Below are 23,279 nucleotides of genomic sequence, written 5' to 3'. Positions count from 1 at the left end.
AACCGAACAATGAATCAGCGTCCTTGAGGACCAAAGAATGGAAAAAGAAAGAACAAAAGAAAGAATGGGGGAAAAAATCGAAAAAATCAAAATGGATCTCAGGGATATGACAGATTAAATAAAACGTCCAAATTTAAGACTCATTAGTGTCCCAGAAGGGGAAGAGAAGGGTAAAGCTCTAGAAAGAGTATTCAAACAAATTGTAGGGAAAACTTCCCAAACCTTCTACACAATATAAATACACAAAGCATAAATGCCCAGTGAACTCCAAATAGAATAAATCCAAATAAACCCACTCTAAGACATATTCTGATCAGACTGTCAAATACTGAAGAGAAGGAGCAAGTTCTGAAAGCAGCAAGAGAAAAGCAATTCACCACATACAAAGGAAAACAACATAAGGCTAAGTCGTGACTACTCAGCGGCCACCGTGGAGGTGAGAAGGCAGTGGCATGACATATTTAAAATTCTGAGAGAGAAAAATTTCCAACCAAGAATATGCTATCCAGCAAAGCTCTCCTTCAAATTTGAGGGAGAGCTTAAATTTTTCACAAGCAAATGCTGAGAGATTTTGCTAATAAGAGACTTGCCCTACTTCAGATACTAAAAGGAGCCCTACCAACAGAGAAACAAAGAAGGGAGAGAGAGATATGGAGAAAGTTTGGGTACTAAAGAGATTCAATATTGGTTCATTAAAGGACAATAAGAGAGAGAGGGAAAAAAATATATCTGACAAACATAAACCAAAGGCTAGGATGGCTGATTCAAGAAATGCCTTCACAATAATAACGCTGTATGTAAATGGATTAAACTCCCCAATTAAAAGATATATATTGGCAGAATGGATCAAAAAAAAAAAAACATCAATATGTTGCATACAAGAGACTCATCTTAGACACAGGGACACAAAGAAATTGAAAGTGAAAGGATGGAAAAAATATTTCATGCAAGCTACAGTCAAAAGAAAGCAGGAGTAGCAGTATTAATCTCAGATAATAGATTTTAAATGCAAGGATGTTATGAGAGACAAACATGGCCACTACACACAAACAAAAGGGGCAATTCAACAAGAAGAAATAACAATCATAAATGTTCATGCACCCAATCACAGTGTGACAAAATACATGAGACAAACACTGGCAAAACTAAAGGAAGCAATGGATGTTCCCACAATAATTGTGGGAGACTTCAACACATCACTATCTCCTATAGATAGATCAACCAGACAGAAGACCAATAAGGAAAATGAAAACCTAAACATTTGGATAAATGAATTGGAATTAACAGACATATATAGAACATTACATCCCAAATCACCAGGATACACATTCTTCTCTGGTGATCACAAAACTTTCTCCAGAATAGACCATATGCTGGGACATAAAACAAGCCTCAATAAATTTAAGAAAATTGAAATTATTCAAAGCACATTCTCTGACCACAATGGAATACAATTAGAAGTCAATAACCATCAGAGACTTAGAAAATTCACAAACACCTGGAGGTTAAACAACACACTCCTAAAATAAATGGTTTATAATGTAGAATGTAGGGGAACTAGCAATAGAGAGCAATTAATGAAGGGGGAATGATAACCTATCGTGGGTAAATTTAACATTTTGGGAATGCCCAGGAATGACTATGGCTTGTTAATTTCTGATGGGTATGGTAGGTACAAGTTCACAGAAATGTTGCTATATTAGGTTATTTTCTTAGGGTAGAGTAGGAACATGTTGGACTTCCTTGTTATGGTTTATTTGAAATTTTTTTTTATTGTATGTTTTTTAAAATTTTTTATATTATTTGATTTTAAAAAAAAATTAAAAAAAAAAAAAACAATGAAAAAAATAGGCAGAGCCCCCTTGAGGAGCTGGTGGAGAATGCAGGGCTGTTGGGCTCCCCCACCTCCATGGTTGCTGATGTGCTCACAGACATAGGGGACTGGCGGTTTGATGGGCTGAGCCCTCTACCACAGGACTTGCCCTTGGGAAGACTGTTGCTGCAAAGGAGAGGTTAGGCCTCCCTATATTTGTGCCTAAGTGCCTCCTCCCAAATGCCTCTTTGTTGCTCAGATGTGGCCCTGTCTCTCTACCTAAGCCAACTTGAAAGGTGAAATCACTGCCCTCCCCCCTACGTGCGATCTGACACCCAGGGGAGTGAATCTCCCTGGCAACGTGGAATATGACTCCCAGAGAGGAATCTATACCTGGCATCATGGGATGGAGAACATCTTCTTGACCAAAAGGGGGATATGAAAGGAAATGAAATGAGCTTCAGTGGCAGAGAAATTCCAAAAGGAGCTGAGAGGTCACTCTGGTGGGCACTCTTACACACAATTTAGACAACCCTTTTTAGGTTCTAAAGAATTGGGGTAGCTAGCAGTAAATACCTGAAACTATCAAACTACAACCCAGAACCCATGAATCTTGTAGACGATTGCATAAAAATGTAGCTTATGAGGGGTGACAGTGTGATTGGGAAAGCCATATGGACCATACTCCCCTTTGTCCAGTTTATGGATGGATGAGTAGAAAAATGAGGGAAGAAAAGAAAGAAAGAAAGAAAAAAAAAAGACACCCAGTGTTCTTTTTTACTTTAATTGTTCTTTTTCACTTTAATTTTTATTCTTATTATTTTTGTGTGTGTGGTAATGAAAATGTCAAAAATTAATTTTGGTGATGAATGCACAACTATATAATGGTACTGTAAACAATTGAATGTAGGCTTTGTTTTGTATGACTGCATTATATGTGAATGTATCTCAATAAATATGAGTTTAAAAAAAAGTGCAAAATCCACATGAAAAAAACTTTAAAACACCCTTGAAAGCCACAAAACTAGACTTCAACAAAGGACATCCTTTTGCCCTTGAATAAGACAACTCGACAGCATAAAGATGTCAGTTTCCACTGCTAGTTTATAAATTTCGTGCAATCCCAACAAAAATTCAATAAGCTTTTATATGGAGTTAGATAAGTTGATACTAAAGTTCATAGAGGGAGAAAAAATCACACAAGAATAGCCAGAAAAACTGAAAAAAATACACAGTATGAGGAGGGATTAGAACTACCAGACATTAAACATATTCTAACCCCCTAAATTAATAACCATAAAAAAACTGACCAGTTGAATAGACAAACTGACCACTGCTTTAGGATAAAACTCACCAATAAACCCAAATACGTAAAGATATTTATTATATAATAAAGGTGACATTTCAAATCATTATATCAAAGATTGGCTTTTGTCTGTGAAAAATTTAAGTTCTCCCTCAATTTGAAGGAGAGCTTTGCTGGATAAAGTATTCTTGGTTGGAAATTTTTCTCACTCAGAATTTTAAATATATCGTGCCACTGCCTTCTCGCCTCCATGGTGGCTGCTGAGTAGTCACTACTTAGTCTTATGCTGTTTCCTTTGTATGTGGTGAATTGCTTTTCTCTTGCTGCTTTCAGAACTTGCTCCTTCTCTTCCGTGTTTGACAGTGTGATCAGAATATGTCTCGGAGTGGGTTTATTTGGATTTATTCTATTTGGAGTTCGCTGAGCATTTATGATTTGTGTATTTATGTTGTTTAGAAGATTTGGGAAGTTTTCCCCAACAATTTCTTTGAATACTCTTCCTAAACCTTTACCCTTTTCTTCCCCTTCTGGAACACCAATGAGTCTTATATTAGGACGTTTTATATTATCTATCATATCCCTGAGGGCCGTTTCGATTTTTTCAATGTTTTTCCCCATTCTTTCTTTTATGCTTTCATTTTCCATTCTGTCATCTTCCAGGTCACTGATTCATTGTTCAACTTCCTCTAGTCTTGTACTATGAGTATCCAGAATCTTTTTAATTTGGTCAACAGTTTCTTTAATTTCCATAAGATCATCTATTTTTTTATTTAGTCTTGCAATGTCTTCTTTATGCTCTTCTAGGGTCTTCTTGATATCCTTTGTATCCCGTGCTATGGTCTCATTGTTCATCTTTAGTTCTTTGAGTAGCTGCTCTAGGTGTTGTGTCTCTTCTGATCTTTTGATTTGGGTGCTTGGGCTTGGGTTATCCATATCGTCTGGTTTTTTCATATGCTTTATAATTTTCTGTTGTTTTTGGCTTCTTGGCATTTGCTTAGCTTGTTAGGGTTCTTTTAGGATTTGTAGACCAATTGAAGCCCTTATCTCTAATTTATCAGATCTACAGCTTCGTGGAGTACACTTTCTCTAACTAACCAGCAGGTGGCGTCCACGAGCCACCTGTTCCCCACAAGCCAGTTCTCCCCTGCTTAGCCTTTGTGGTGAGTGGGGGAGTGAGTCTTGTGGGGTCCAATTGGTGTACCAAGCTTGCATGTGTAGTTGGTGTTGCCCGCCCTGTATATGGGGCGTGTTTCTGGGCAGTCAGGGAGGGGGGGGTGGCTCTAACAATCAAATCTCCCTGGTGATCCTAGAGTTTTAAAGCTGCTGCAATAGTCTAATCCTTCAGTTCAGTCCTGCCACAGTTTGTCTCTGCCACTGACCCACAAGTCCTTGGTATTGGCGTATGGCTCGTGAGACTTGCAAGTGGGCCCCTCTTCCAGGCTGTGCACCCCCTGGTCCTCTGTTGAGGGATGACTGTGCTATGTCACAGGTGAGTGCCGTCCCCCCAGGGCAGTTCTGGGCTGCTGGGCTGTGTAGGGAGGCTCCCAGTCTGCTGAAATGATGGCTGAATGGGGCTTTGTTAATTCACACTGCTCCACCTTCCCAACTCTGGAACAATCAGCTGAGGTTGCAGGGAAGGCTAATGTCCACGCCCAGTTTTGTGGTGTGTGCCTGTTATTTGAAGCACTTCCATCACACTGGGTTGTCTGGGGCAGCTCTGGGCTATGGCGCTGGCGATGGGCAGGAGTGTTTCCTGTCCACCAGGATGATGGCTGTGAGCGGACACCCCCCTTTTCTTGGGAAGTTGTGGTGTTCAGTGAATTTTCTCAGCCACTGGATTATTGCCTTTTGTCTCAGAGCTCTCTTAGTTCTTCTCTTGTCTTGACCTGCCCAAATTGCATGTCTTTGAAGCTTTCTGTATTGGGCTTCTTAGAGTAATTGTTTTAGAAAAAGAAAAAAGGATTAAAAAAAAAAAAAAAAGGGGGGCCCTCCTCAGAGATTTAATGGGTTATTGAAATGCTAAGAGACAAAGCAATTAGGGCCATTAAGGAAAGGTCCACAGGGCAGAGAGATCAGCTTTTCTTCGGGATTTGCATATGAGCCTCAGAGCCAGAGCTCTGCCCTTCCCCTTTCTATGTTCACCAGAACTCCAAAAATCCTCCGCTTTTATTTTGGAGTTTTTTGTGTTGTTTTTTTCTATGCCTGTCTCCTCTCTGCTGGGCTGGCTGCTCTCAGATTCTCTGGTGTCTGGTCTCAGTCTATCTATGGTTGGAGTTTGGATCAGTAGAATGAGTTTCCGATAAGGGCTGCCACTGCAGTTCTCCCTTCTCCTTCCCGGAGCTGACAGCCCCTCCTCCCACAGGGCTGAGCCTGGCAGGGAGGGATGCAGGTCCCCTGGCCACAAAAACTTACAGATTTTGCTGATCTCAGCAGTTCCACGTTTTCATGAGTGTTGTATGAAGTATGCCCAAAGTCAGATTGCTCTGTGGTGTCCAGTCCACGCAGTTCCTGGCTTTCTACCTACTTTCCTGGAGGAGTAACTAAAACATACAGCTCACCAGTCCGCCATCTTGCCCCACCTCCCAAAGACTGGCTTTTATATAAAATGTGTTGAGACAGTTGGATAGCTATTTGAAAAAAGATAAAATTACATCCCTACCTCATATAAACTGCAATAAATGAGAGATCTAAATATAAAAATGAAACTATGAATACCTTCAGCATGAGGAAAGATTTTCTAACTAAAACTCAAAAGCCAAAGTCTATGAAAAAAACGATTAATACTTTGATGACATAAAAATAAAATATTTTTGCATTGCAAAACAAAACAGCATAAGCAAGGTAAAATAACTGACAAACTAGCAGAAAATATTTGCAACATATATCATAAGCAAAAGTAAACACTGCTACTATTATTAACAATTACTAAAAATTGAGGGACAAAGAATGAAAAATTGAGTAAAAAAAAATTGGGAGAAGACGTAAGCTGACCGTGATGGCCCAGGGCCTGGGCCCCCTCCTAAACGGGAATGAGACCCCAAGAACGTAACAAGGCTGCTTTGGCCAGGACAAAGGTGGAGAAAGTGAGCAATATCCCTGAGGGAGAAGAATGTAACCACTGATGTAAAATGGCACTGACTGTACCTTAGTCTTAGACATTAATCTTCATAAAACATCAGGCCTTAAGCCCCTCTAATGGTTATAGTAGAGGCCCAATGTCCTCCTATTACATGGAATGTCTTTGTTCTAAAATCATACACTGGAGACTCTCTCCTGTTCATAAGTCCATTAAAATAAATCTATGTCTACTTCTCTGCCTGGCGTGTTTTTCAGTCTCACGGCAGCACCAGGCCATGCTTAGCTTGAACTCGGTCTGGGCCCGAACACTGACAGTTCACCAAAAAAGATCTAAAAATGGCCCTTAAACATATGAAAAAAAAAAAAAAAAATGTTCAAACTCAGTCATAATTAGAGATGCAAACTGAAACAACACGGAGATTCCATTTCTCACCTATTGGATTAACATTTTAAAGAACACCACCACATTCTTTTGGGGAGGCTGGAAGAAACAGGTGCTGTCATTTCACTAGTAGAAAATCAATCTAGCACAAACTTTTGGGAATTGAATTGACAATACCTAACAAAAGTATGTATGCTCTTAATATTTGATTCAGGAGTATAACACATCTGATGATACATTTCCAACAACAATTCAAAAATACATTGTGCAAGAGTTATTCACCGAAGCATCGTTTGTAATGGTAAAATGTTAGAAACAATCTAGACTCTCACACCTGGGAGAGTGATTGAATAAACTATGGTAGCTCCATGCCGTGGAGAACTATGCAGCAGTAAAGAAAAAAAAAAGCAATTGTTTTGGAGTGATTTCTAGAATATATTGTTAAGTGAAAAATAAAAATGCAAAAGAGTCAATAGCATGCTATTCTTCACGTAAGAAGGGGATATATGAAAATACACATGAAACTCTTCATATGTTCAAAAGAAATACAGGAAGGATAAACCAGCAACTAACGAGATTGGTTACCCACAGGAGATAGATGGGACAGCAGTGGGAAGACTGGGGAAGTGGGGAGGGAGTAAAGAGGAGTAGAGGGGAGTTAAGAAGGGACACACAATTCTCTACAAATATCTCCTTTGTATAGCTCAGACTCTTAAAATCTTGGTAATGTTTCATGTACCCAAAATATAAAGAAAAAATGAACATCAACCAGGATTTGGGGAACCCAAAATGAAATACAAGCAGTAACAAATGAACCTAAGCATATTACAAATGAATAAGACTGGGGAAGAAAATAACCTAAATAACTTAAAAACAGTATTGTGACTGTATACTCCAAGGCTGAAGTCAAAAAGAACTACGCAAAAATATTCTACTCTAGTCAGAAAATTTGTTTTTCATAAGATGGGTCAGCATTTATGAAACTACTTTAGGTAGGTGCTAGAATGAAGCAAACAGGTAAGTACATTGTGGATAATGTTTACGTTTCTCACTGTCAAAGAAAGAAATTATAAATACATAAGGGGAGAAGGCTACAACGACCCCTATGGCATTATATTGGAATTGGAGGTATTAGTATAAACTCATGTTTCTTAATACATACACAGATGTACATATAGAGAAATAAATGTTGGCGTGTGTGTGCATGCGTGTGTGTGTAGGTGCAAATAATTCCCAGCAGCAATGAGTATACTCAGTGCCAAGATTCTGATTTCCAAATATTACTCTTCAACAGAAAAAACAAGGTGTCTTTGGAGAAGTGGTTGACTCCAGGGCTGAGGTAGAAAAAGTACCAGATGATCTTGGGATATCTTGTGGTGCCCAAAACAAGGAAGTTCTCAGTTGGGGGATGTCAAGAGGACACAGGGGTCAACTTGAAGGAGCTCCCAATGGCCAAATATGTGACAAGGTGAGCAACAAAATAATGACAGTAATGGATTATAACCAATAGGCTAAAATAAATATCCATGAGGTCCCACTGATACAAATAAATGATTGAATAAATAAATCAATGGGGGAAAAGGAAGAGATCTTTCTTACAGTAGACTTCCAATGAATAAATGCAGAATTATGGAAGTATAAAGTCACTGTTAAGCAACAACTACAATAAAAATTGCTGCAGGCTAGAAACATTAATGGATGCTTAAATTCGTATGCAGAACTAGGATGAGAAACAGAATATTTGCATACACTCAAAGTATTTCCCCTGTAGATACACAGGAATTACAAAGGGAAAGAAAAGTCGTTCTCCACCTTTGCAGTGGAGAAACCTGGCACTCATTACCTTAACCAAGGTTACCATCACCTGTAGTAAGGCACAGACTTTCTGAAATGATGCAGTGAGAATGGCACAACACAACATCTGTGGTATTCTTGCCCAAAATGTCTAACCTTGATGCAATCATGAGAAAACATCAGACAAACACAAATTAAGAGAAACTACAAAACAATTGGTTGGCACTTTTCAAAATGTCAAGGTCATGAAAAACACAGACAGACTGAGAAACTGTCAGAGACTGGAGCAGACTAGGGGGATTAAAAGCATAGATTGGATCCTGGACTAAGAAAAGTACGTTTGTGGAACAAATGGTAAAATCCAAATAAAGTCTATAAACTAGTTACTAGTATTGTAGTTAATCTCCTGGTTTCCAGAATTATACCATGGTTATATAGGGTGTTAACAGTAAGGGAAGTTGGGCAAAGGATAAATGGAAACTCCCTGCACTGTGTTTGCAACTTATCTCTAAGTCTACTGTTATTTCTAAATAAAAGGTAGAAAGAAAAAAAAAAGTAAGAAAATATCTTAAGGTGCTGAAAATAAATCATAGCTATTTCTCCAGTTTTCAGATTCAACGTTTTTTAGTTGTTTGAAAGTTTATAGTATTTTATTAGAAAATTGTGCCTCCTAAAACATGACTGTTTATATTTGAAGGACAAATTACCTCCAGATGAATTCTATACATATCCAACTGACATTCAAAGTTGACAAGAAAGGAAAATTCAGCTTGAATGAATCTACTTTTTCATGAACTTAATAACTCAGGATACATGTTACATTTTAGATCCAAGGAGAGGCATGATTAATATGAAATAATTTATAATGAATTTTTAAAAGCAGTAGTGTAGAGTACTAGAAAAACTCTATAGTAGAGCTTTATGGAAATATTGGTTTCACAAAAATCACTTTTGAGTCAGTGGCTAAACTCTTATTATTAATATGACATTTCTTATTTTTACTGAGAAATACACAAGGGAAAAGATTTACGTACACTTTCTTTTATACCAGGTTAATAAAACTGTACTAAGAATATACATGTGCTTATTCTGACATGCAATCTAAGTTTTAGCCACAGCCACAGCCAAATCATTAAAACATAAAACTGCTAGTCGTTAAAATAAATGCCTAACCCTTGAGTTACATAAGAATTACATTGGGGAGAAGTATTCAGTTGTCATTTCCTTAACGTCGAACTTGAAGCTCAAAGACACAATAAATCCTACAAGTCTAGCAACCATAGCCATGTCTGAAATATGATGCCAAAAGTAATGTTGTTTGGATTCTTATCAAACTCAAAATATTGTTTTCTGAAACTGCCTTCATTTATAAAAACACATGTGGGTAAACCATATTCACAGGTAGAAAAGCATTTGCCAACCTCTGGCTGTACGACAATCAAGTCCTTATCTTATAAAGCTTGGCTATAGAATTTGACACTTTTGACTGCTTTCTCTACTTCCTCCACTCTAATTTTTTGTTTTTTCAATAACTCACTCTTCTAGCTTCCCTCATAACTTTAGGGTTGATCCTTCCCAGTTTCTCTATAGGTTCCTTCTTCTTCTGTTCATTCTTTCATTCACCTTAAAAGATTGCATTCAATAAGATTCTGTTTTTGTCCATCCCTTTCCACTCTGCTTTCTCTTCCTTGCTGCCTCCCATACACGCCCATGACTTACCAAACACTCATAATTCGCTATGCCCAGCCCACTTCTTATCCAGTGCTTTAGACATGAATATCCAGTTGACTGCTCACCATCACCACCTGTATGTCCCACAGAAAACTCAATGTCTACACAACCACAGCAACACTCCATTCATTCAACAAACAATAAATGTTCATTGGGTGGAACTAGGTGTGGCACTGAATATACACTGATGAACAAATTGATTTGGACTCTCCCCTTGTGAAGTTCAGTCTTCCTTCGCCAGCCCTCCACCATCCCTGCATCAATGAGCAGCAGCATTATTCATCTAGTTCTCCATGCCAGGAACCTGAACATCATCCACGACTCTCTCTCCATTCTCCTCCACTCTCTCTCTCTCTCTTCAATTTGTTAATTTCTCTATTCTTTATTACATTATATGCCATAGGTTTAGTTTATACCACCTCCACCTCTGGCCTGTAATGGTCCCCTAGCACATTTCTCTTTCCCTAGTTGTGCTCCCGTCAATCCATTCTCCATGCTGGGGGTGCAATGATATTTACGAAGCACCAATAGTCCCTTGATCAAAACCCTTCAATGACACCCAACTGACTTGAAAACAAAATCCAAACTTATAGCATGACAAAAAAAGGCCTATTTACATGCCTATGCCATACTCTCAAAATTCCTAGAGAGCAGGTGAGAGTTTAAAGTGAATTAGTCACCATTTAGTGCTTCCTTGTTCTCAATTCATGGCAAATTGACATGAATAATTTGATATTAGAGAAACACAGAAAATTAAGGGACAAAGTTCTCTACAGATGAATACAGATAGGTCTCAGGCTGACTTTAATTTTCTGTTTATGTTTTATCTTCTAAAATTGTTACTAATTGAAGCTATCGCTACATCACTAATACTAGCCAACATTTTGCTAGCACTTACTTGTGTCAAGTATTTTAAATACATTAATTCATTTAATCCTTATGACAACTCAATGAGAAAGGTACCATTCCCCATTTTATAGATGTGGTAACCAAGGCACCAAATACTTAAGTAATTTGCCAAAGGACACATAGTCAGTAAGTGGAAAGTCTAGCATTAAAGGCAATGGCTCCAGAATCCATAGTCTTAGCCATTATACACTTTACAGAATAAAATGGGATCGTGCAAAGTATTCAACATGATTTGAATTTTTAAAAGATACTACATATTCACCATGCAGACTGTACAGAAAAATAAAAAAAAAAGTAAAAAATGACCCTAAATCCCACCATCCAGAAATAATTATCATTAACATCTAATGTAAATCATTCTGGATATGCCTATTTCTAGATAGAAGGATGGATGAGTAGAAAGAGAGATAAACAAATGGAGGATAGATTAGCTGGATAGATAAGACAGACAAAAGGGATGGATAGATAAAAAATGTTTTAGACATTATCTATTGACTTATTTATGTGAAAGATGTTAAAATTTGCACACTTACTTATCCACCCACCACCAATTGTTTTTATTTTTGTTAGGTTTATTATTTCATTATCATTATCAATATTTTACAAATTTAAATAATTCCCCTAATGACAATTTCCCATTGTTTTGTCTTTGATATCTATATGAATTAAATCTTTTCCACTGGTACATTTTAGCCATGGTTTTTGCTGTTTTGAAATACTTTATTCTGAGTAATTTCATGATTGACTGGATTTTTGTCACCAAGTAGTTTTTTTTTCCAAGAGGTGCTACTATGGACTATATTCACTAATTTTTTGTATGTCTCAGAATGTGCTATTGTCTTCATATTGAAGGACAACCTTGTTGGATATGAAATTCATGATCAATACTTTTCTCCTTCAGAATGTTGTAATCAATGTCTTTTGACATTTGTTTTGGTTTGTTAAAGCTGCCGGAATGCAATATACTAGAAATGGGTTGGCTTTTACAATGGGGATTTATTAGTTTACAAATTTACAGTTCCAAGGCCATGAAAATGTCCCAATTAAGGCATCAACAGGACGATACCTTCTCTGGGGTACCTCAGTCACATGGGAAGGCACATGGCTGGCATCTGCTAATCCTTCTCTCCCAGGTTTTACTGCTTTCAGGGTCTGGCTCTTTCAGTTTCTTTGGGTCCTTACTTGTGTCTCCCGGGGCTTTCTTCTCCAAGCTCCCTGGGTGTTTCTCTCTCTTATCCTCATAAAGGACTCCAGTAAAGGATTAAGACCCACCTTGAATTGGGTGGGTCACATCTCAATTGAAACAACCTAATTAAAATGTCCCACCCACAATAGGTCTGCACCCATGGGACTGGATTAAAAGAACACAGCCTTTTCTGGGGTACATAACAGCTTCAAACTAGCACAACATCAAAAGAAGCTGTGGAGAAGTTTGAAGCCAACCAGTCCTCATGGTTTGCTTCTTTTGCCTGGATATATGTATTATTTTTCTTCTTCATTTTTGAAATTCAAGTAACTTTCTCAGCACATGTGCTACTGTTGCCACTCTGTATTGATATTACTAGGACTCAGTTGATCCTTTTGACCTACAGATTCACAGGGAAGTTTTCTTCTGTTCTATCTTTGAATAAGATCATGTTCCACAGGCTCCAACCTCTTCCTGTTTATGTTAGGTCTCCTTGGGCTCAATATTTATCCATTTCTCTATTATAGTTTTTATAGTTTTCTTTTATCCATTTCTTTTGTTATTACCTTTACACCATATTCCTGGATGTTTTCAGTTGTGTTTATTATATTTCTCTTGCTTCTATCCAAGACTTTAATTTTTATTAATCTTCTACTTCTTTTCTGAGCTCTGACCACTACTTTTAAAAAAACTATGCAGGCTTAGTTGTCTTGAACTTTTGTAAACCTTCATATGATTTCTTTTGGCTATTTTATTAAGTGGTAGCATATTGTTTTAAAAGCTATTGGGAAACTGTCTGAATTTCTTTGTTTCCTTTCATAAGGAAATTACCTCAAACACCATCCCACAGAAATCTGTAATGCCCTTTGCCTGGGATCACATCTCCATTCAGTTTCGAGTGTTCAAACAGTCAATCTGGCTTGTTCCAAATCTCTAAAATTTTACAGGCTCACTGTGTCGCGATCTGGCAAACATTGTCTTTAGCAATGTTTTCACTCCAAAGAGTCTCCAGTGTCTCCCTGGGCTAGAAGGCTGCTGTAGACAATATAAAATGACATGTCCACATGGCTTTTCCTTAAGCTCCACTTCTCCTGACATTTTATAATGCAAAACGAGGTGTCTAATGGGAAATTCCCCACTTCTTCCAAGGCCCTTCACTCCCTTCCTCTCTTCTCTATGGAAAAAAAAAAATGTTGGCTAAGCCTCTCACAATCACGACACTTACTTGGGGGAAATCAGCTGTCAGCATATTATACACAGGCAATAAGTCACAGCATTGGCAGGTGCATTTCACAGTGTAAGATCTGGAGTTGTGACCTTTTCTTTGTTTTGACTTTCTTTTCAATTTTTGCTCTTTTTTGTAGTTTTCATACGAACCATTAACCACTAGACTAGCCTCTCATAAAATTCGACATACTAATTTTCTGTATTTAATAAGTGTTTACCACCATCTCACCAACTGCTCTACTTTTTTAAGTTATCACATTACGTTTCTGTCTCTAACTCAATTATAAAGTCCTTGAGGCCCATGGTATACCATTGGATTTTTAAATTTCCATTTTGTTGTCTTAAAAACCTCAGTTCTTTAAATTCAGAATAAGAAAGAGTATAGCTGTTTCTCTATAAAGACTTTTCTTAAATGGAATCAGCTAAAAGGTCAATAATTATAAAGCTTTACATAAAATAACTAAGTAGAGTTCGAAGGTCCATTGTGAAAAGTTCTGTAATGATGATATTTAGACGGAATTTCTAGTGCCAGCTGGGCAAGCTGGTAATGACTTCTGTGGAAATCATTAAAGCCAAGCTATTAAATAGAAGTAGAGTAGGGGCTTTGTGAGATTGAGTTCTAATCTACATAAGTTAAATTGACTATATTTATTAAGAAATTAATAGTCACCAGGAGACAAAAAGATGATTTGTGACACAGTCTAGCAAGCAATATACAAAAACATATACTACTAACATAGCAGACAATGATGAATTCTACATTAAATGTATTTTTTAAAAGTCCTATGACAGCACATGGAAGCCACAAATCCTCAAGGTGGACATGAAGCTTCAGAGAAAAGTGACACATGAGCCAAACTGAAGGATATGGAGGATTTCAAATCAGTGGTGTTCAGAGTTAAGTTAACTATAAGGTAACCAGAAAGTTTATCATCCCAACCAGGATAATTCTGAGAGTGAAAGGGACCAGGATAATTAGAGCAGGGCAGAAGGTATAAAGTGGCTCAGTCCAGTGAAAACCAGCGGGAAAGTCAGTCAGGTTCAAAGCCAACACGAGCACAAATAAGGCCTCAGAACGTACTCCAGTCCCCGTGCGGTCAGAGCCCACGGCTTCTCGGCTCCTCAGCCTCCAGTGGCTCCCACGGCCCTGCAGCTGGCTGATTTATCTCCTGTTCTCTCTGTTCCTCCTTACGCTCCAGTCACGCTGACCTTCCCTCTTTCTCCCGAGTAAGTGACGCTCAATCCCATCTCAGCACTTTTGTGTTTGCTTCTTGTGCGTGTTCGTCCCTCAGGCTGCCTTCTTCTCATCTCTGGGCCATGGTTCAAATATTATCAAATACTATCTTCCCAGAGACCCCTTTCCCAATTACCCCAGCCAAAGGAACCACCTCCAACCTCTTTCCAATCGCTCTATTTATTTTCTTCACAGTGTTAGACACCACTTGAAATCATTTTATTTGTGTGGGAGTCGAGAGCCTCCCAACCTCCCAGCCCCAACCCATACATTCCAGAATGTAAACTCCAAGTGAATAAGAACTTTGTTTTGGTCATCCTTATACCTCCAGTAGCTGGCACAGAAGATGCTCGATAAATTATTTGTCGAATGAATAAAGGAGTAAACAAAGAACAGTCAGTATCACTCCAGACAGTGCACACTTGCAGGGAAAAGATAAAGCTAGAAAGGCAGAATGGGGCCAGAAGGCAGAGGCCAACAACACCAGGATAAGGAACCCGGAGGTTCTTTGGGCCAAGAAAAAAACATGATCAGACCTACAGTTTAGGAAACCAAGTTTCAAGGCAGTGCAGGACGGTACTGAAAGGGTAGGAAGAGACTGCAGGTGAGAGCCAACAGGGCTGACTTCAACAGTCCAAGTGAAGGAGAATGAGCCTCACCTGAGGGCAGAGCAGGACGAGTCACGCTCAAAAAGGGGTCAGAGGCAGCTGGTGGCCGGGTAGAATTGGGGGACAAAAATAACAAGGAGTCAAAGATCAAAAGGAATGCATAAAGCCACTTCGACAAGTGTTTATTGGGTCCTAATGAATACCATGTGTGTTTCAAAAAAAAATAGTCTACATTAGAAAACTGGTATAAAGCCAGCCAGTGTTTCTCTTTACAAAGGTATCATGTGTGCCACTGGTATTCCTTGGGGCCTAAAAGCCCGGAGACCAGGCTTCGGGAACCGAATTCCAAAGGCCTTGTTGGGGTTTCAATCCTTGGGCACCCGACACATGCTTAGGGGAAGCTGTGGGAACCCCGAATAGAATGAAATTACCAAAGTTCTACTCCTCTCCTAGAGTTTGGGGTTTACAGTGAAGGAAGGGCTTAAGCGATGGAATACAAATGATCAGTGTTCAGAAGACAGATGTGGAGAGAGATTTGCTTCCTTCATTACACCTTCTAGGCAAAAAGCTGCCAGCTCATTGCTGAGATTTCAGGAGGATAAAATTAGACATGCAGCCCCTTCCGTGCCTGACCGCGCCTCATCTGCTGACTCCATCTCCTACTGCCCCTCACTCAGGCTGGCTTCTGCTCTCCCTCTGCTCAGGTTCCTCAACCCTGCTCCCCTACTCCTCTATCATTCAATGGTTTCTATTCTTTAAGCCCCATCTCCCCTGGAGAGCCCATCAAGGCTACTTTAGCTCACAGGGGTTCCTCCCTTTCTGGACTTAACACATGGGTAATCTTTACACATGATCTTACTATTGTTCTTAAATTGTACCACAATTAAAAGTCTTTTCTTCCGAATGAGACACTGATTTGCTTAAGGACCAACATCATAGCTTAAAGTCCTTTGGCTCTTAGCGTCATCAATACAAAGCTCTTGCTAGGTACTCAAAACATGTTTACTGAATTAAATTTAGAAACAAGAAGGATATTCTGAGCATGCTACTTAGAGCTAACTAGGACCCCAGTTTGGATATAGAGAGAGGTAGAGAGAGTGTGTGATGGTTAACTTCATGGGTCAACTTGGCCAGGGTATGGTTTCCCATTGTTTCGTCAAACACCAGCCTTCTTATTACGGAAACAATATTTCATAAAACGGGATTTGCATCAATGAAGGAGATTGCCCTCATCAAAGTGAGGTGTCTTCCTATCTTAAAAGCCAGAATTTAGGATTTCAGAGGTCAGAAGGAGAATTTCTGCCTCAACTTCAGCATTGGCTCTTCCTAGAATTTCCAGCCAGCCAGCTTCCCCTGGGGAGTTTGGACAAATGATTTCAACATTACTATATTGGCATTTCCAGATTTCCAGCTTGTGGCCTTCTGTTTGGAGTTCAGACTTGGCAGTTCCCATGGATTTGTGAGCCAACTCCTTATGATTAATCTCTTTATATACATTTCTCTGTTGGTTCTATTTCTTTGAAGAACCCTAACTAAGACAGAGACAGAGAGAGAGAGAGAGAGAGAGACAGAGAGAGAGAGACAGAGAAAGAGAGGGAGAGAGAAAGAAAGAGAGAGAGAGAGAGAGAGGCTGAGAGATTGAGAGAAGAGAATATCCCTAGGAGGCAAATAAAAGTTTTGCTGGTTGGGTACTGTAAGTTGTGCCAGTTTGAATATATTATGTCAGCCAGAAAATCATGTTCTTTGATGCAATCTTGTAGGGGCAGATTTATTAGTCTTTTGATTAGAGTGGAACATTCTGTTTGAGTGTTTCCACAGAGAGGTGACTCACTTAACTGTGGGTGATACTTTTGATTAGGTTAATTCCATGGAGGAGTGGCCCCACCCATTCAAGGTGGGTCTTGATTAGTTCACTGAAGTATTTAAGAGAGGAGCTAAGAGCCAACATAGACCTAGATGCTTGCTGACACTTAGAGATGCGGACGGAAGGACATTTGGAGATGCTAAGCTAAGAGATGAAGCCCAGAGTTTGCCCCAAAGAAGCTAAGAGAGGACTCCCAGAACCTTAGAGAGAAAGCCACTGGAATCAGAAGCTGAAAGCAATGCAACCTGGGAGCAAAGGACAAGCAGACGCCAACCATGTGCCTTCTCTTCCAGACACCACTGGCCATTCTTCAGTGAAAGTATCTTCTTGTTGATGCCTTAGTTTGGACACTTTTATTTCCTTAGAACTCTAAACATGTAACCAAATAAAACCCTGTGATGGTTAGGTTCATGTGTCAACTTGGCCAGGTGATGGTGTCCAGGTGTCTGGTCAAGCAAGCACTGGCCTAACCATTACTGCAAGGACATTTGTGGCTGGTTAATAAACCAGAAGGCTGGTTTAATAAATCATTAGTCAATTGATTACATCTGTGGCTGACTGCATCAATGAAGGGTATGCCTTCTCCAATGAGAGAATTCAATCAGCTGGATATAATCCAATCAGTTGAAGACTTTTAAGGGAGAAGAGAGAAATTTCATTTCTTCTTCAGCCAACCAGCCTCTCCTGGGGAGTTCATCAAAGACCTTCCTTGGAGTAGCCAGCTCACTGCCTGCCCTACGGAATTTGGACTCGTGCATCCTGCCCTATGGAATTTGGACTCGTGCATCCTGCCCTACAGAATTTGTACTCGTGCATCCCACAGTTGCATGAGACACTTATAAAATCTCATATTTACAGATATCTCTTTTTGATTCTGTTTCCTTAGAGAACCCTAACTAATATGACCCCCTTTATAAAAGCCAGTCCATTTCTGGTATTTCGCATTCCAGCAACATTAGCAAACTGGAACATAAGTCCTCCCAATATGCTCAGCTTCAGCCCTCCAGCTTATCCGAGGGAAGAATTTGGCTCTACAAGTCATGATTTGGTAGCCTTGTATTATCTATAAGATAGCATGCTCTACTTTTTCATCACTGTGCACACCAATCCTAAGTGATGAGTCTGTGTTACACCATAAGTGCTCCCCATAACATGCTCCTATAAAAATCCCCATCTCTAGGGCCACTTACATCATACTTTCAGGTTCTACTGCACAAGCTCCAACTGCTTTTGTGACATTCACAAGAAGGGCTTGGTTTATTCCAACGAGGAGGTTCACGAGTGGTTGGATGCCGCCACACTTCCGGACAATGACGCGGTTTTCATGTTCTTGGCAGCACTCTCCCAGCGCACCAACCACGTTCACAAGCACCTCTTCCGGCTGATCAGTCAGAAGTTCCAACAAGGTTTCGATGGCTTTGTATTCCCGAAACCTGAGTTCATCACAAGAGAACAAAGACACGGGGAAAGTGGGGGAGGGGAAACAGTACTAGTTTCAGTATTTAGTGAGCTGATAATATTACTGGCAATAATAATCATAGTAATAATTACTAACTGTCCACTATGCTCATTTAATTATAATCCCCCATTTCAGATGGGGTTGGATGTTGAATCGTGCCCCCCAACAAAAGGCATGTTCAGGTCCTAATTCCCAGTCCTGCGGTTGTAAACCCATTTGTAAATAATGCTATTATTAGTCACGGTGTGTCCAAACTGAATGAATGGGTGTGGGCCTTAATCCAATATGGCTGAAGTCCTTGTAAGCAAAGGAAACGAAGACAGATGGCTGACGTGAAGCCTGGAGAGAGTCATGTCCCAGCTGGTAAACAGTGAAGCCAGACTCCAGACCTGGGCCCCCAGCCTCTCTGTGGCACAGCCTCAAGGACAAGTATGGTTACTTCTGTATCTGAGTGTGTGCGATTCCACTCAGCTGTGGAGTTTTCCCATCTTACAGAGACTATTTTACATGAATAAAACATTTTAAAAGTTCAGTAAACATGACTTATATACTCTATATATGCATATATACTTTTTAAAAATTTCATGACTTTGTTGTATCTACTTGGGTTTAACAAAGCTCTCAAAATAATTAATAACTTGTGCTACTTGGGTAAAAAGGCTTTCATCCTCAAACAGTTTCAGTGTTAACCATTAATACATTTAGGCATCTCTCATCTTGCGATTTTACCCTTTTTTTTTTCATTGTAAATATCCCACAAGAATGAATGCTACATAAAGGTAAACAATTGAGAATTGCTAATTTCTACATAGGGCATTCTTTTTCCTTTTAATAAATTTCAGCAGTATTTTCAAGTACCATGATGCAGCTGAATTTTTTTTAAGTTTGTTTAATTTACAAAGTTAAGCAACTTTGAATTTAGTTTAGAATTTCAATGGTTCAGGCTACTTTTAATCTAGTCAAGCCATTACTTCATTGCACATTCTTAAAAAGTAAATCTATTTTGTGTTAAATAGTCAGGACATGCGAATTTCATGTTCAAGGGAACCATCACATCGAGACGGGAAGAGTTGCCCAGAACATCATCATCGATAGCATGAGCTCTAAAATTAGAAAGATAAATTTGAGGATTAAAATCAACCAAATGACCATAAAGTTTACAAATATATAGAAAAAAAAAATTCCATGAGATCGTATTTGAAAACAGCTACTCTTTAAGAGTAACTGGTTAGTTGGAATTTAGCTAAGTTGTCCCGTGTTTCTTTAGAACAGAACCACTTCCATCTTTAAAGATCCTGTGGGAAATCCATCCCCTCCCTTGGATAGATCTCAGCAGGAAATATCGGAGCTTATGTCTAATTTAAATGGCTGCCCATACACAAAGCAGCCCATTTGCTCAGAAAGATTGAGCCAGCGAGCCCCTGAGTGCTACTGAGGCACAGAGCATCACTGCCAGGGGGTGGGGGTGGCAGGGAGGGGTGTCTTTCCTTTTTAAGATTCTCTTAATTCTGCCACAGTAATCCAGAACATACCTCTATGAAAACCACAAGAGTGGCATTTAAAGCAACTCTTTATTAAAATAGCAGTAAATTATAAGAATGAATTCTGGCTGCCCATGTTGTCATTCTAGAATACCAAATGCCATCTCTTACTTGGTCACGTTCTCTCTGCTGATGGAACATTTCCATATTGCCCCCGTGACAGCGGCTAGGCGTTCTTTATTGTCCGTGTTATTGAGCAGACTGGCCAGTGGCTTCAGCCCCCCGTGCAGCCTCACCAGGTCGCGGGTCTCCTCGTCCTCAGCGCACTGCACAGAAAGTGGAGTCAGAGACTGTCGGCCATCAGGGGACATCAGGCTTTCAGTGATCACTAAAGAGGTTGCCATTCTAGAAGCTAGTGGCTGTCTTTTCAGAAAGTATCGTTTTTTGAATGAGCCTCCAAGGAAAATATAATTCTCTATACTGGCTGCTATCTGACGGTGTCTCTTCCCTTAGGTGGGTTTGGCAACGTAGAGCAGTTTTGAAATTCTTGGCAATTCTCCCAAGCCTTTCTCTGCAGTAGCCTGGGCTTTTGCTTAGATGGATGCTGAGGTCAGGAAGAAATCTGGAATACTACATGCATGGAGGGGGTATTTCTCCAATGATGCAAACCACAGTCTTGGGAAAAGGCAGTGGAGAAGATGGATGTGTAATGGGGATTCAATGACCCCCAGATCTAAAGATGAAGATGTTTCCCAACAGTCTCTATGCCCAGAGTAGTGGGTTATAGTAAGAGCACCTGACATTTTCTTCAAACATATGTCTATCCATATGTTTGGGTCATCCTTTGAAATAAATATTGACTGTATAGGTTTTCCCAACTGATCATCCTTCTTAGGTTACAAAGCCAGGAGATGGTTAACTTAGTGCAGATGTTGCTGATCCCTGAGCACACAGTTAGTTTTTGAGACCACACAGTGCAGACACTTGCCATGCATCGCCCCAGGATCCCAGTAGGAGAAATTGTGTGCCATGATGCAACCCAGATGCCACCATGGTTATCTTCTAGGTGTGACTTTTGGACCTGGCTCAGTTGCAATTTGTGAAGAGTAATAACTATTTTTGACTGACCCTGAAGGGTTACTCATACTAGGTGGATATACAAGTCAAGGCTATGCTATCTTCTACCAAAACAAGCCTTTTCTCTGAGGATATCTTTCCAGTTCACTCTCGCACTTTGCTCGTTTTGAAGTGGCTTCCTTGAGAAAATCCACCCTAAGCTTTCAAGGCTATTTCCCCCCTTTACCATTTTAATCTATCCTCTGGTGTACTATGAAACTACTATCCACAAAAAAAGTTACTGAGGATTAAAGTAAGAAAAATAATAAAAAAAATACAACAGGAATACACACACACACACACACACACACACACATTCATTCATTCATCCATCCCATCATTGTAGGAGATAAATTTCCCAAGATCCTTACATTTAAATAGGATATATACGCAGCCAAACAGAAGCACCATCTCCTTATTTAGCTATATTAAACAAAGTCAATTGTTCGAGCAGTACAATAGAGATGGTACATAAGTGTCTTCTGGAAGTGTAAATCATGAGGCACGTTTTCTCCCTGACACGTACAGGAACACGTCATTACCATAGGACAGTAGTTCTCAGACTGAGGGTTTGAAAATCCCCCAGGGGGCTTGTCAACCAGGGGGATGCCTGAGTCCCATCCCCAAAGGATAAGATGACATGTTTAGAAACACTGCTTTAGAACCTACGGAAAAGAGCACCCCCAAACACGAGGCGAGCCCCCATACCTGGTAGATGGCCATGGCGCAGTGCTCCTGAAGCTGCTCATTCTCACTGTTTAGGTTCTTCACAAGATTTTCAATGATCCTTTCGGCTTTGATTGCAGCCCGGTAGCTTGCCTAGGAAGACACACTTCAATATTCTGTGTGTTCAATGCATGAGTACAAATGTCTATTGATAGTTATTAACAATTATGATGAAAAAACTTCCAGTCAAGAAACACCCAAGTCCCCTATTACCATCTATGTGAAAATAGGAGGATGTGGTCAAAAAATTTAAAAATATTTCACACGGTAGTGATTGAGTTTGATCTCTCCTTTCTGATAGAATGCTGACTCCTTGAAAGCAAAAGTCCTCAGCAGTCGTGAGAACCTTAGCATTGGTTTTTCAACTAAAGGAGGCAGAGGTAAAGGAAGGCAAAGGGAGGGCTGGCTGAGTACCTCTGAGGCGCATTCTTGCAATGTCCCCACCACTGGAATGAGCATGTTCTGGTGAGAAGTCTTCAGCAAGCGCGCCAACAAGGGGATGCCCCCAGCCAGCCGAATGGCTTCTTTGTTGGCATAGCTTTTACTGCAGCTCCACAGGGCTAGGGCACCACAGCGAGCCACTTCCACGTCTCTGGTCTCATACAGAGAGGGCTGAGGAGGTTCTGTTGAATTCTGTGCACAGTCAAGCAGAGCAACCTACAAGAATAAATACAATGTACATAGAAAAGTTAAGGCGTCCTTCAATAGCTCCAGGTTGCTCAACCAAGCTCGCCTCCGTCAAAAATAAAAATACATTTAAAAAATCAGCTGTGTCCTACACAGCAGCCAGTAAAAACAAGGGAACAAACAAAACCCTTCTAAACCCCTTTCTCTGATTTGGGGGCTTTTACCTTTTGTGATGGTTAGGTTCATGTGTCACCTTGGCTACATGACGGTGCCCATTTGTTTAGTCAAGCAAGCACTGGCCTGATTGTTACTGTGAGGACATTTTGCAGAATTAAATTGTAAGTAGGTTGGTTGCATCTAAGGCTGATCACATCTACAATCAACTGAGGAGATTGTCTTTAGCAAGGAGAGAGGACTTGTCCAATCAAGTTGAAGGCTTTAAAAGGAGAAGTGATGATCCCAGCAGTCAGAAGAGAGAATTTCCATCTCTATTTCAACCAGCAAGCTTCTCCTGGGAGACTCATTGAAAACCATCATCAGAGTTCCCAGCTTGCAGCCGGCCCTAAGGAATTTGGACTTGTGCATCCCCACAGTCATGAGACAATTTTTATAAAATCTCATAATAGTTACAGATACCTCCTGTCAGTTCAGTTTCCTTAGAGAACCCTGGTTAATATCCCTTTCCTTCCCACAAGGAATTTAATGCCATCAAGACAGGATTTCCTTAACGTGGCTATA

The 23,279-nt window shown here is 39.8% G+C and overlaps 1 protein-coding gene across 4 annotated transcripts in view; it reads right to left on the bottom strand.

The window, feature by feature from the left end:
- Nucleotides 1-23,279, bottom strand: part of ODAD2 (outer dynein arm docking complex subunit 2) — a 201,685-nt gene that overhangs the window by 119,829 nt on the left and 58,577 nt on the right. For all 4 annotated transcript variants that reach the window (XM_037837367.1, XM_037837369.1, XM_037837368.1 and 1 more), the window contains 4 exons: nt 22,329-22,571; nt 21,897-22,007; nt 20,244-20,398; nt 18,323-18,565 (listed from right to left, as the gene is read on the bottom strand). In XM_037837367.1, the coding sequence (XP_037693295.1) occupies nt 18,323-18,565; nt 20,244-20,398; nt 21,897-22,007; nt 22,329-22,571 (752 nt within the window). The remainder of the gene's footprint in view (nt 1-18,322; nt 18,566-20,243; nt 20,399-21,896; nt 22,008-22,328; nt 22,572-23,279) is intronic.

The sequence above is a fragment of the Choloepus didactylus genome, chromosome 5 (assembly GCF_015220235.1).
Source record: "Choloepus didactylus isolate mChoDid1 chromosome 5, mChoDid1.pri, whole genome shotgun sequence".
In the NCBI taxonomy this organism is placed as follows: domain Eukaryota; kingdom Metazoa; phylum Chordata; class Mammalia; order Pilosa; family Megalonychidae; genus Choloepus; species Choloepus didactylus.
This window is presented reverse-complemented; position numbering and strand designations above follow the sequence as displayed.